General features: G+C 43.1%; 1 protein-coding gene across 4 annotated transcripts in view; it reads left to right on the forward strand.

Moving 5' to 3' along the window:
• Positions 1–12,715, forward strand: part of CAMSAP1 (calmodulin regulated spectrin associated protein 1) — a 47,338-nt gene extending 34,623 nt beyond the window's left edge. For 3 of the 4 annotated variants that reach the window (XM_066580369.1, XM_066580367.1, XM_066580368.1), the window contains 8 exons: positions 37–121; positions 2,249–4,589; positions 6,236–6,372; positions 7,148–7,362; positions 7,958–8,060; positions 8,451–8,569; positions 10,331–10,449; positions 11,088–12,715. In XM_066580369.1, coding sequence (XP_066436466.1) covers positions 37–121; positions 2,249–4,589; positions 6,236–6,372; positions 7,148–7,362; positions 7,958–8,060; positions 8,451–8,569; positions 10,331–10,449; positions 11,088–11,390 — 3,422 coding nt within the window. In that variant the 3' untranslated portion in view covers positions 11,391–12,715. The remainder of the gene's footprint in view (positions 1–36; positions 122–2,248; positions 4,590–6,235; positions 6,373–7,147; positions 7,363–7,957; positions 8,061–8,450; positions 8,570–10,330; positions 10,450–11,087) is intronic. The other variant, XM_066580370.1, reaches the window with a different exon arrangement.
• The last annotated feature ends 1,933 nt before the right edge of the window (positions 12,716–14,648 follow it).

Consider the following 14,648-nt stretch of genomic DNA (forward strand, 5'->3'; position numbering starts at 1 on the left):
CTTCACTAATCTTTATCTGTTCTTCTTTATTTTTAGGTCACAGAGATCGCTCTAACTCCTTAACACGTTCTGATGTTCCACCTCGATCTTCTGTGATGGCTTGGGCAGAGAAGAAGCCACGGTCAGTATCTCTGCCGTAGTCTGTCGATCCGCTCCTGTCACATTTCAGCTTTGAGTGAATACAGCTTTTCTTTTTTTCTCCTAATAATTTATTTAAAATAGATTTTTAAACCTTTGCATAAAACTTCTCTGTAGTTTCCACAAACTTCCGACATCATGTTGTATTAACGTGACAGGTTTTCATCTTCTAAATTCCCTGTTGTCCCCACACTGACCCCTGGACTGCAGGAGCAGAAATGTTCAACTGCGTATTATTCAACTTTGGCTGATCCTGCGATATGCCATGTTCAGGCCACAGGTTTTCTTTGAGCTTATACACTTCTCTGCTCACAACTTCCAGAATAGTTTAGCATAGGTGGTTTCAGCCAAGTAATTCCAATGATCTGTAGGGATCTCTGTACTTAGATCCCCACCAATCAAACCTTCACGATGACATTCCAAGCATTTTGTTTTAAACTGCTGACCCCTAACGTCATAGGATGTAAGTTTACTTCACGGGCACATGCTAATTGGTGCAACAAGACATAAACTTGAGTCTTGTGTTTAAAGTGTTGCTGCGGTGGCAATTGCGGCGACACTGAAGTCATAAAACCTAATTAGCAGCCCACTGCTACTTTCTGCTGGGAGAGCGATCACAGTGGTCCTGCTCCAGCGATCGCTGTAATTGGTCAGTCAACACTAACCAATCAGAGTGCAGCAGTCAGAGTTCATGCTATTTACAATGCGAGCGCTCTCTCCCCCTCCAGCCACTGCAGCGTGTTGGTGGTGGTCGGAGAGAGTGCTGAGGGGAGAATTGAGTCCAAAAAGAGAAAAATCTAGTGACTTGGTATTGGCAGGGGCGTAACTATAGAGGATGCAGGGGATGCGGTTGCACCCGGGCCCAGGAGCCTTAGGGGGCCCATAAGGCCTCTCTTCTCCATATAGGGAGCCCAGTACTATAAGTAAAGCATTATAGTTGGGGGCCCTGTTACAAGTTTTGCATCGGGGCCCAGGAGCTTCAAGTTACGCCTCTTGGTATTGGTGTAGGTGTAGAGTTCAGTATATTGGTGTAGTTAAATGTGGTTAGTCAGTGTAGTGTGATCTGTCGGTACATTACTAAAGTGTCAGTGTAGTGTAAAGGACCATGTACACAATGACTGTTGCTCATATGAATGGTAGTGCACAATAATCGTTATGCCTAAAGGCGAGCCATCGAGCACTTTTCGTTCGCTTTTTGTTTTTTGCTCAGTTTCATCCTGCATAAATATAATTGGCGGCTCGATCGCTTCTTCTTACATCTAAATACTCCCCACTTAGTGTTTCACATGGAACATGAAGCACTGGACCGCAAGTGAACAATTCTCAATGATTATCTGCCTGTCTAAATATTCTGCACAAGTGCGAACGAAGTAGCAGTGACGTCACTCGCTCGGTCAAGTGATGATCTGCTCGTGTAAAAGGGGCATTAGTTTAGTCGGCGTATTTAGTGTAGTGTCTGATCCTGCAAGTCTATACAAAAAAAAGTCCTGCTGTGGTCACCCACCCAATAACTTTATTTATTTTTGGAGGTGCATAATACATTGTGCACTCAGAGTGCTCGTCTATCAGTACCTTGCACCACCCATGCTTCTCCTTATAGCAGTTTGGCTGTGTGCATGCTAAGGGATATGGTGCATTACCTGCCCTCCTATATTAGCACAATAGTAAGCATATGGCCATTTTTTTGTGGATTTTGATAAACTGCAATGTCACAAAAAAAAAACAATCTCAGATTTTAAGTAAAAGCATTCAAAAGCTATTCCCACAAAAATGACATATGTCAGATTTGAAGAATAAGGCTTGGTCCTTAAGGCCAAAATAGGCCACGTCCTTAAAGGGGTTAAAATGAGAACTCCTCCTGTTCCTGCCCAGCTGGCTAGAAGTTTGTTTTTTTACTACTGTACACCCTAGTTCCTGACTGCTGGGTACGGTGAAGGATACTCATAATGAATTTGAAGTTGGCTCTTCTATACTTCCAGCATTAAAGGACCTAGAAATGTGAATGCACCCTCCGTTCCTTTCAGGAGCCTGATAATATATAAACCTCAGTCAGATGGAGTTGTCATTTTTTTTTTTAAATTTTTGCTTTTTATTTCCTTTTTCCTTACAGGCCTCTTTCCCAGCCTCCATTTGCCCTCCACTGTGCTGATGATGTCGATGCAACCTCTGGCGATAGCATTAGTCTCGCTCGGTCAATAAGTAAGGACAGCCTGGCTTCAAACATCATAAGTGCAACTCCCAAGCATCAACCCACCAATTCTTCTGCACATATCCCTTCAAGAAATCTGCTGGGACATGTGGATATCGAAGATGATGAAGAGGAGCTTGTTGCATATATTAGAGCTGATGAAACCTCAAGTCATGGAGACCTGGAATTGCAGAGCATCTCGTCCAGAGCCTCCAGTCAACCTGGCACAGCAAGATCTCCTGGAAGGATACCTACAGATGGAGACTGCAAGCTGGAGAGCTTCTTCTTGGAGCCTTTAATGCCTGCCGTTCTCAAACCGGCAAAAGAAAGACAATCTGTTCCAAAAAGAGAGGAGTACGGTGAAATCAAGCAGAGAGGATTTCTTCTTAGACGTCCGTATGAGGGGTCACAATCTTTTCCACGAAAGAAAATAACCACTAATCACGCTGGACGGGGTCTGAACAGAACGTTTACCCCTGTCTGTAGTTCTGACTTGCCTGCTGCAGATTCCCCTAGATTAGATTCCATGCAGATGTCCTTAGAAAATGGTAGCGGCGCATTTAGGCCGCTTGCCACCAGCAGTGTTGATCCTTCGGAGCAGCTTGGTGGTGGGTTTTTCCTTCACGATTCTAAACCTGAAGATCTTGAGGAGGAAAAGCCTGAACATCTTCTAGTAGATAACGAGCAAGATTCAGAAAGCACTTGGACAGTATTAAGAAATGACTCCGATTCTGACATTGTGGAGGATTGTGAACCGGATCTTCCTCCTTCCCGCCCATTGTGTAAATACATAGGCGAAGAAGAAGAGTCTGCCAAACTGCAGGAGGATATGAAAGTGAAGGAGAATGATGACAAAGATGATGCCAGTGGGCGCTCTAGCCCATGTCTGAGTACCATATCCCAGGTTAGCAGCATCTCCTTGGCTAGTGGGAATGTTCGAATGACCAGTTTTGCAGAAAGAAAGTTTCAAAGGCTGAATAGTTATGAAACAAAGTCAAGTACCAGCAGTTCTCAAAAAACCACACCCGATGGTTCAGAGTGCTGCCCTCCTCCGCTGACCACCTGGAAGCAACGGAGAGAGCAGAGTCCTGGAAGGCAGAGTAAAGACCATGCAAACGTCCTAGCTTCTGAGCTTGTGCAACTCCACATGCAGCTGGAGGAGAAGCGGAGGGCCATTGAGGCCCAAAAGAAGAAAATGGAGTCACTGTCTGCGCGACAGCGCTTAAAACTAGGCAAAGCTGCCTTCTTGCATGTCGTGAAAAAAGGAAAACATGATGGGCCTTTGAAGCCGGAGCATTTTCCTAAGGGTTACACTAAGCAGAACCTAGAGGAGACTGATGCAGTCACCTCTAAGGCAGAAGCACACCTTGAAAAAACTGACATAGGTAGTGAAGTTTCCAAAGATCCTAAAGTTCAGGAAGTCTTTGATCAGAAACCCAAGGAGAGGGATTTAGAGGAAGGAGACTTGTGCAACGTAATAGCGGTTGTTACTCCTGATGAACCGGACTCTGAATTAGATGCGAATGAGTGTAACCTTTCCATTGAAAAGCTAAATGAAACAATCAGTACACTACAACAGGCGATACTAAAAATTTCCCAGCAGCAAGAGCTGCTCATGAAGTCACCTGGCTCTGCACTACCAGATCTTAAAAATGGCACCCAAGACCATAAGTTAAAACCTCCTGTTGGGTTTACGGAGCCCCTGTCCCCAACAGGAACTGGGATGGCACCTCGTAAGAGATTTGGTCAGGGTCGTAACTCCAGGTCATCACGGACAGCTGAACATAAAACCACAAAGGAAAAAACGTCACGCGTAATAACACCTACCCACAGCATAGAAACATTACCCCATTTCAAATCTGCTCCACCTCTGAAATCGCCTTGTATCCCCTCTGATGTTGTAGACAATGATGCTGAGCAAGTGAACGGTCCCATTGATACATCCAGCGGTAGTTTCCGGCTGCATGAGGGGAATGCCCAGAGGACATTTGTTTTATCCTCCTCCAAAGATGCAAATATTCTTTCTGAACAAATGCACAGAGACTCTGTGAATGGCGTACGTGTGGCTTGCATGGGATCTTCTGAGGCGTCTGGCAAAGAAAACGTTCCAATGGACGAGCGGCTTAAGAACAAAAGTAGCCTGATTGAGGTTGATCTCTCCGATCTGAAGGATCCTGAGGAAGAGGACGGAGCGGAGCATTCTGAAAAATCCACGGATGTAGTAAGCGAAGATCAGAAGTCTGGCGTTGGGTTTTTCTTTAAGGCAAGTAGTCCCAGTCCATTATTGTTTTTGTCTCTCAATCTTGGTGTTATTAAAGGGGTTTTCTGAGTTATAAAACATTGGTGGCAGTGGGGAGATGAGCCATATAGTAGAAAAAAAATGCCTCCCCTTTGCTGTGCCTCTCTCCTGCCACTGCTCTGGACCTCCAGTCTTCTGTTCACCCTGGCTGCAGTGGTCACATTGCTTACCCACGTGACTACTGCAGCCAATAGGAGACTTGAGAAGAATGTAATCAACTACATCCTGAAAACCTGCCAGAGGCTACTACATTAGAAGTCCATGTTACACGTTTACGGGACATCACCAGGCCAGATGTTGGCGCTATGGTAAGTGTATTGCTTTAATAGTTTTGGGCATAGGGGACCCAAAACTTTATTAAAGAAAAAAAATTTGCAGTCTGAAAATCCCTTTAATATGGCAAAGAACACCAGGAAGGGCTTCAGTTTTTATTTGAAGATGGCCTGTTACATTGTCTGCAATTGGCTGTTGTGAAAGATAACTGATTGATGGTAGTGCGAGTATTGGCATTGCCCTTGTAAATATAAATGTAGAAGGATATGTTCACACGTGGCTATATACGAAACAAGTGACAGCATGCCAGGCGTATAAATCCAAATTTAATTTATTGCTCCATAATCACAACGTTTCAACCCACTCGGGGTCTTTGTCAAGCAAAATACGTGGCGGATTGTCTGTAGCAGAAAAATCCAAAATCCAGAAAAGATTTTTTTTTTTCCTGCCAGATGTGAACATTCTCTAATATACTCATAGGGTTGTGATTCAGTGGAATCGCTCTTGCAAAACTGTGTCCCAGTGTGTTATTGGAAGACAGCATTTAAAATAATGTGCCATAAACGAATTAAAGCAACCCCCCCCCCCCCCCTCCATCCCACTCTGTGGCCTAGAGGCAATTTTTATGGTCACAATCACATGTTGCCTTTTTGGCAATTGGGTGGGGATCTTATGTAATCAGCAACTTGTGTCCATATTTGAATGTCCTACTGAGGCACAGTACTATGAGCATCTTGTAAATGCCCTTTATGATAGGGCCTGCTGATGGCCAATATTCTTTTAAAGGGTTATTCCCATCTTAAGAGATGGCAATTCTCTAGGATATGTCATCTTTCATCAGTGGTCACCCTCTGGGACACAACACCACGCCAAAACTGTGCCCCCTTATTTTCAGGATTGGTGGGGGGCCCAGAGATCTCTGCTGTTATTTTATAATGTGGGAATGATCATTATTTGTAGTTATATTATACATATGGAGGATGATGATGGAGATGATATTGTCTAACTGTATCTTCCCTGTTAGCACACATGGCACGTTACTGGCAGTGCTTTCAACAACCAGTGTCCTGCTGGTGGACATATCTGAACACTAGTTGGATCAGGGCAATAACTTCTGTTAAGTTGTAGTTTTGCTGTATAATTCTGCGGCCTGTTATATTCTTCCTTAGTTCATACCTAGACTAAAAATATGCCCTGATATACACATGATGCCCAAATCACTAGCGTTGCCTCTGGAGGGAAGCATCTTTTTAGTAATGAAGCTAGATTCTTAGTTGTAAATTGTAAACCTTTTCTGTATGAAGAGCTTACATAACTGTCTAATTGCACACTTCCAGGATGAGCAGAAAGCAGAGGATGAGCTGGCTAAGAAGCGAGCAGCTTTTCTCTTGAAACAGCAGAAGAAGGCAGAAGAAGCTCGGCTCAGAAAGCAACAGCTAGAAACGGAGGTTGAGTTAAAGAGGGATGAAGCTCGGTAAGTCAGATCATACCTTCTAATTAATGGTAAACTTTGGCTTTGAGGGCACAATTGCACAGTGCCGCTAAAGGGTTTTCTAGGCAGTGCCGGGCTACTTCCTGGTCAGAGAGCAGAAGCTGCTGCTCTGACCCCTGTGTAATGACCGGCGGTCGCAATTACAGGCGCAGCTCTCATTGAAATCAATGTGCTGCCTAGAAAACCACTTTAAGGCTGGGTTCACACAGGGCATTTTTAAACCTGAGACTAAGCAGCAGAGTGGCCGATATTTGCAATTCTCAGCCATTTTTGCGACACAAGAAAATAAGGTACGTGGGTTCGCCAGCAAAATTCATAGCTGGAATCTGATGCAGGCCTCCCGCATGCAAAATCTGGTCCACCTGTGTGAGCCCTGCCTCACTGTGATATCTTGTTCACATTTGCTACTTCCTCTCCAGTCCATAGCTTCCAGCATCCTGTGAGCAGTGCATGATGGGAGGACAGGAATGGAAGCACTGTGCTGTATTGCTCATGGGCACTTTCGAGTGCCAGAAGGTCCTATCTGCCTGCTTCAGACGGCTTTCTCTGGCACTCCCGAGTGAGAGGGGAAGTTGCTGCATTCACCCACAGTGACATACAGCATGCACAGTTGTGGTGCAACCCCTTTAAATTGGTTTCAAAGCTGACATTTGCATTTAAGGCAATTAACAAACTATTCTGTCTGATAAACCTTAGCTGGAGTCTAAATTCTCCGCATATTTTTAGGTATAAACAAAGTATCTGATTTCCATTTTAGTCGCAAAGCCGAGGAAGATCGCATACGGAAGGATGAAGAAAAGGCAAGAAGGGAACTCATCAAACAGGAATATCTCCGAAGGAAGCAACAACAAATCTTAGAGGAGCAAGGGTTAGGAAGGCCCAAGCCTAAGCCAAAACCTAAGAAATCCCGGCCTAAGTCTGTCCACAGAGAGGAATCCTATAGTGACTCAGGAACTAAATATTCCTCTACACGTAAGTCTTTTAAGTCGGAAGGGGTACAGTTTTTTTCTTGTGGTAGGTGTAAAGAGACTTACAGGACATGCAATGCTTCTCAGGGAAATTTGGTATGCAACTTGCACAATGTGTATGGAGCGTCACCTACTGGAAGCCTGCTTCCTCAGAAGTCATGTCTGACCCTTTGATAAGCCTTGTAACATGACTAGGAATACAAGACTCTGGTTTGGGCTTTTACTCCCAGTCATGTTACAAGCCTTGTTAAAAGGTCTGACATTGACTTATCATGAAGCTGCCCTCCAATAGGTGGCGCTGCAGAGGTATTGCACCATCTCTTTTCTTTAATGTGCATTTCTGTGATGGGTGGAGGTGAGAAAAACTTTTGCTTTGTGAAATGTATTTGTGCTGCCTTCTGCTGAGATCTTTTCTTGGATTTTTAGCAATATATGTGAATGTTGTTGGAGTTCTTAATAGGAGGAAAGCAGTATAGACAATAATGATCTTATGCGAATGCGCCAAAACTGGGTGGCAGCTTACAATGTCTGTCAGTGACACTGAAGACAAAGCCATTTCTAGGAAAAGGCGTTTGTAATACTTGTTCTTCTCTGTGCAGCGGATAACTTGAGCAGTGCACAGTCTGGTTCCAGTCTCTCCTTGGCATCAGGTGCAACTACAGAAGCTGAAAGTGTCCATTCTGGAGGAACGCCTTCACACAGGTATACACAGTGCAGATATTTTTCTCTTGTTATTTCGTGCAGATAGGCCGCCTGCAGACGGGCGGAAATTCCGCGGCGGGATTTTCGCCCCTGGAAGCTGCCATAGGATTGCGTTAACAAACGCAATCTTATGCAGACGGCCGCGGTTCGTCCGCGCGAAATCTCGCGTGGCAAACAAACCGCGGCATGTTCTATTTCTCTGCCGGCACACCATACAGCCGGAGCTGCCGGTGAGTACGTACTGCTCTCTGCAGGCGCTCGGGTCGGGTCCCGCGGCGAGAATCCTCGCAGCCGGATTCGACCCACCCGTCTGCCGGCGGCCTTCGTCTAAAGAAAAACATTGTTCTTTTACTAACATGGGAAGTAATTGATATTTTCTTTTCTGGACAGCAGGGTGGACTCCGTGGAAACTCTGTCGGTGGCGAGCAGGCACCAAAGCAGAAACGCAGAACGGGATTGGGAGAATGCATCCACCGCATCTTCTGTGGCATCAGTGGCAGAATATTCAGGTTCATTGAGAGTTAAACCTATTTTTCTTATTGCAACTTTTGCAGCTTATTGTTGTTGCAGTTCATTATTATACAAGTTACAAAAAAATCACTTGCTCCATCCCTCTTGAATGTTTCTGGTTGCACACAATCCTTCGCCCCTTGTCTTTTGCTGATTATAATATACAGGGTTATTCAAAAAGATGGAACAGATTTGGGAATTTAATTACAAACTAGGAAAGATAAGTACACAATCCGCACATCATTGAAAAGAAGGGTCAAAGTTTTTTAGAACATATCAAGAAATTCCATTTTCTGCCACACCGCTGCACTGTTTCTTATTGTTGTAGTTTTATAGTAAACTGGTGACCCCACAGGAGAGATCGTCTTGTGTGCTTGAGTTTACGAAGTGTTAATCTATTCAAGTGCAACGTGAATTCTGGCGTTGATTCCAAAAACAGCCGCCTCATCTCTGACAAATTTATAAGTGGCACAGAAAACTTGCTGAACTTGGCAGCATATGCAAACATCAAAGCACTGGTTGCACACACACATCCCATGAAAATGTGGAGCGTATTAGAGGCGCTTTCGACTGAGCCCAAACAAATCCACAACCAGAGCGACCTTGAGCTTGGTTTCTTCAACCAATGGTGTGGCATGTTACAAAAAATGTCCGCACATGAAGCTGTACAAGTCGTAGTTACTACAGGCATTGCAGCCAGATGACCATAACTAAAAGCTTGAATTTTGTGCTGCAATTCTGCAGGATATGAAGAGGAGAATTTTCCGGCACGACTAACTTTTGTTTTTGGATGAATCAACTCTCATTTTATCACTCGACCTTACCCTGTGTGCTTGTTATCTGTGTGGCTATATAAAGGATAGAGTTTTGTCCCACCTATGCATGCTGCTCTCCAAGATTACCTGGTTCCCTGCTGGGAACAATCACATTTTCCTCTCCAAGATCTCAGACAGCGAATTGTTGAAACTATGAATTCAATAACTTGGGACCACCTGATTCATGTCTGGCAAGCAATGGACTACCAGTATTTGTCTTGTGACTCATGGTGCCCACCTTGAATGTACCGTATACTATCCCATGCACTTCAAGGATCATGAAACTGTAAGCAAGACACCCAGCACTGCAATGTGGCAGAAAATGGAATTTCCTGATTTGCCATGAAAAAACTTTGAACCTTCCTACTTCTAGTGACGTGTGGATTGTGTACCTCTCTCTTGTAGTTTTGTTCGTAATTAAATCCCAAAATCTGCTCCTTTTTTGTGAACCACCATGTATGTTTTGTGTGAATTTTTCATAATGCCTATAAATATTCTTATACATATGGTGATGCTTTATGGGTTCCCACGGGTCGGTTTTGCCGCAGCGAAAAAAACGTTAGATTTCCGCTGAATAAGCGCAGCTTCAAAACCTGCGGCCGCTGTGGCCGGCTCTTCTATAGAGAGAAGCGAGGCTTCAAGGGAAGAAAAAAAAAATGACATGCTGTGTCCCGGGAATCCGCGACGGCTTTGCCGTGACTGATTGTCTGCCCCGTGTGGACGGGTTTTCTGACAAATCTCGTCCACGTGGCTGGTTAATCCCAGGATTAGTTGCCGCAGAGACATTCTGCTGCAAATCTGCCCTGTGTGAACCCCGCCTTATAAATGTTGGAGGGTTGATTTCATGATCCTTTTTGCCTGTAAAACTGCTAATTTGTACATAAAAATTGAAGTTCTTTTTATGTTCTGAAAATGTATCTAATTTTTTTCCCCCCGCCTATAAAGGTCCAAAACTTTATAAAGAGCCCAGCAGCAAGTCAAATAAACCTATAATACACAATGCTATATCTCACTGCTGCCTCGCTGGGAAGGTGAACGAATCACAGAAGAACTCCACCTTGGATGTAAGTGTGTAGACTCCATGTCTATTTTGTACGGCCATGTTCATGCATGCAGGATTCGTCAGGATTTGGGTGCGGATTCTGCATCTAAATCCTAACAGAATTCGCTGACGTATCACAGTAAGTGCTAGAGGACGGTAGTTTATAACCAATATACACATCGCTGAAAAGATCAGCGTGGAATAATGAGAGCACCGTGATTTCAGAATTCACAGTAGATTCATTATTGCTGCAGAGAAGCAGTGTGTTCGCTCCATAGGTGTATAATGGGGACAATCCACATGGGAATCCCGCCGCACATCGGTAGTAGAGATTTTAGGAGCGTTTCAGCCTCACATTTCCACTGCAGATTCTTTGAAAAAATCCACTTTGTATTTGTCTATGGCAAATCCAACATGTGTGAAGATAGCTTTAGGGGGTGTGATGGATTTTTTTTTCTACACCGCAGCAATCTATAACTAAGCCACAGATTTCTGCACAGATCCGCACGCAGATTTAGCACTTTTCAATGGGCAGATCTGCATCAAGAAATGACATGCGGATTGGCGCAACCTAAATCCGCTAGATGAAAAATCCCCTTAGATGAGAAAAAAAAAATACAACCATTCTTACTGTGTTCAATTTTATGTCATTAAATACAGGAACTAGAAAAGTCCGATTCCAATCACTACATCATCCTGTTCCGCGACGCCGGCTGTCAGTTTCGAGCACTTTATTCCTACTACCCAGACTCTGAGGAAATCTGTAAACTAACCGGAACGGGCCCCAAATCTATCACCAAGAAAATGATTGACAAACTTTACAAATACAGTTCGGACCGGAAACAGTTTACAGTCATCCCCGCCAAAACCATGTCTGTCAGCGTCGACGCACTGACGATCCATAACCACTTGTGGCAAGCCAAGCGACCTGCATTGCCAAAGAAGAACTCGCTGTACAAGTGACATTCGACGGATCACGCTGGTTTTAGAGGAAAATGTTTACGCCTTTCCTGCAGTGGATATAAACTGTGCAGCACTTTGAATGTTTTTCTTTTTTTTTTTCTATTTTCTTCAGTTTTATTCCTTTTTTTCCAAAGGGAAGTTTTAAGATGCATTTTACACGGACAATGAGAAGTCATTCTCCTTACTTTTTTTCTTCCTTCTTCTGCTGGTCCCAGTTCAGGTTTCTTCACACCAAAACGGCTGAATTAGAGGATTTGCTCATTACCTATTTATTCTTTTACTCCCCTATTTTTTTTTTCCGTTCATCTTCATCATTTTCTTACAGAAGAACGGGCGACGTCTGCCGAGAGAAATCAGAACTGACTTATTCCTTCACTGGGAAAACGATGCATGTCGCAAAACTTTTTTTTTTTTTTTACCAAGTGGATTTCCATTTACTTGAAGTGCTCTGAAACTGCTCTACAAACTCAATCGTGGAAACAGGGAGGCACCTGAAAATCATTTCCAGCAGCTGGGAAAGGGAAGAAACAAAATATCGGATTGCAGGAATTGAAATCTCGGAAATGCAAATTCACTGCTGGCTTTTTCTTTTGTGCTGCTGATATTTGGGAACTTATTCCTTTTTTTTCTGATGTTTCAGAGTTGTACACACTAAAGCGAACGGCTGTCCTGTAATGCACAGTTCGGATATTTGAGGATATATTGATTTGGATGTGATATTATTTTTATATTTCTTTTTAGCCCCTCTCCCCCCCCAGAGGTACAGCGGTATTAAAATATTTGCTTTAATTAATACATCCTGCAAAGTGTGTTGGTATAGATGTAGATCAGTCCCACTCTGAGCACGGTGCTTCTGTCTATATAGGATATAACGGCGCACTTCGGAAAAGGTTTTATGATGTGTTAAAATTGCAATCTTATTACTGTGCTTTCCTACCAGAAGCGCACTATGATAACCGGAGCGAGCGCGTGCAGTGATGGACGTGTTTTTTTGTTTTTTTTTTAAATCATAACTTGGGAGTGACTTAGTTTTTTGGACGCCATTTTTTTCTCTTGTTAATGAAGAATCCTGTTCTCGATCCAGCGATGGATTTCATGCTTTCAAATCAAAAAATTGCAGAACTTTTTTTTTTTCTCTCTCCACACTTACAATCAGGACGGTTTTGTTGCAGCGTTCAGCTTCGGACTTGGAAGGAAAACACTAGGTCTCCATGGTTTTTATTCTTGCTCATGCACTTTGGATGCGTCTTTCTGTACCGTTTCACTGACCACAATGTGAGCGCCATTGTTAAGTTGCAGTTTAATTAAAACCTTTACACCGGAAATATTTAAATATATTTTTTTGAGAGTATTATATATTTTTTTCAGTTTGCACTTGTCTGAAGTATTACTTGAATTACTTTGGTACAAAAGGAAGATGCTCGTCGTTACTCTTCAAGCCGTCTGGTGCGGACATGCAGATCCCAGCAGATGGCCAGGCAATGCTTTTCATGTTACAAGGCGACTTTTAATTGTTCAGAGAGCAGGTTGGTTTGGCGGATGTCACCACTTTAAATGCCCCTCCCCCACTCCCAATAATGTCCTACTTCCATGTTACTCGAGATTGCTGCAGTTCTGTATATATTCGTTGTCAATGTTTCTGTATATAACCGAAAGCTTTATAAGTCTACAGTGCATAAAGAGAATTTGTTATCATGCTCCCCCCCCCCCCCCCCCCCCTTGCCTGTGGTCCTCATACCGCTCCGACCCACACACCATGGTTATTTAATAACTCCTATTTATTTTATGAAAGCACTGAAATTAAATAAAATTAAATACCGTATCTAGTTCTTCCATTATTTTATTCATGTGTGTCTGTGTTGTCCGTCCTTACGTTGCATAACATTTTCATTTTTCTTTTTACTTTTTAATAATTTTTTGTATATTAAGATGAGACTAAAGGCATAATATAAATGTGATATAGCGTGGTTAGGGGTGTTACAGTAGAAATGATAGATTTTAATCTTTTTAAACCCTATCTGAAGATATATATATGTTTTTTTACTTTTTTTTTGTAAATTAATTAATTAATTACATTTATTTTATTTTATTTTTTTTTTGGGTCGATTGCCGACTTATTTATTAACCATATTGAGTCTGTCCTTAGTAGTCCATGACAAAAAATTTGGTTTTCTTGTAGTTTTTGCAAACACCAATATCTGTACCAAATCTAAGGTTATAACTACAGTTTAGTGGTACACATTAAAAATATTGTGATGCAAACATGACAGGTTCCCGCTTATGTGTTTCAAACCCTGCCCAAAAATTGATTTTTTTGCTCCTAGTTGCCAAATAGTAAGAACCTGACTTGTTTTTTTGTTTTTCTTTTGGGAGGGGGGTTTGATTCAGGGAGGGGGGGTCAAAACATGTAAACTGGAAACGTTCGTTTGCATCGCAATTTTTTTTTTATGTATACCAATAAATTAATTTTTCCTCTTCTATTTCCTCTGGCTGCGTTCACACCCGGTGCTTCTTGTAGTTTTCAACCACATCAACAAAACAAATGTAGGTGTTTGATGCGGTTTTTAATTATGGTGAATGCAGCGCTGGGGGGCGCTCACACAGCATAACTCACTGCGGTATATTCTATGTGGATTCCAGCCATGAAAACCTTGTCGAAATCTGCAGCTGTGAATTTAGTCCGGTCAATCGGCAAAATCCACTCGCTGAATTCTGGTGCGGAAAATTGTGTTTCCGCCTTGAGTGACGTCACTCCTTGACATGAAAGGGGGTCAGGATTCCAAACGTGGATCTTGCTCAATGATGAGGCTAGGCTCGCGCGTGGATCTGCGGCAGAAAGACTAAGGTTTTGCCACACTTTTTAGAGGTATATTGATGCAGAAAATTCCCCTGTGTGAACAAACCCAAACGAGCTTTCGGCCGCTACATTAATGGTGTGGCTCGCCGAACATTCTGATGACCTTTGTGCAGCTGCGTTGGCTTTCGGTCTTTTCACAGGCTGGGGAGCACCACAGTTACCCAAAACTGAGGTTAGGTCCAGATGTAGCATATAATTTGCGCCACACGGTTTGGTGTGATGTCTGCGAAATCCGCATGTGTTGTATAAGATTTTGTTGTGGATTTGGCCATGGGTTCATTTCGGATTTCACTGTAATGCATTGCAAAAGGTGAGATCCACAGTGAAAATCGGCGGAGGAGGAGCGTGCTGTGGAGTTGAAAATCCGCATCATGCTTTGATTTGTGTGCAAATATTATTAT

This window comes from Eleutherodactylus coqui, chromosome 10 (genome assembly GCF_035609145.1).
Source record: "Eleutherodactylus coqui strain aEleCoq1 chromosome 10, aEleCoq1.hap1, whole genome shotgun sequence".
In the NCBI taxonomy this organism is placed as follows: domain Eukaryota; kingdom Metazoa; phylum Chordata; class Amphibia; order Anura; family Eleutherodactylidae; genus Eleutherodactylus; species Eleutherodactylus coqui.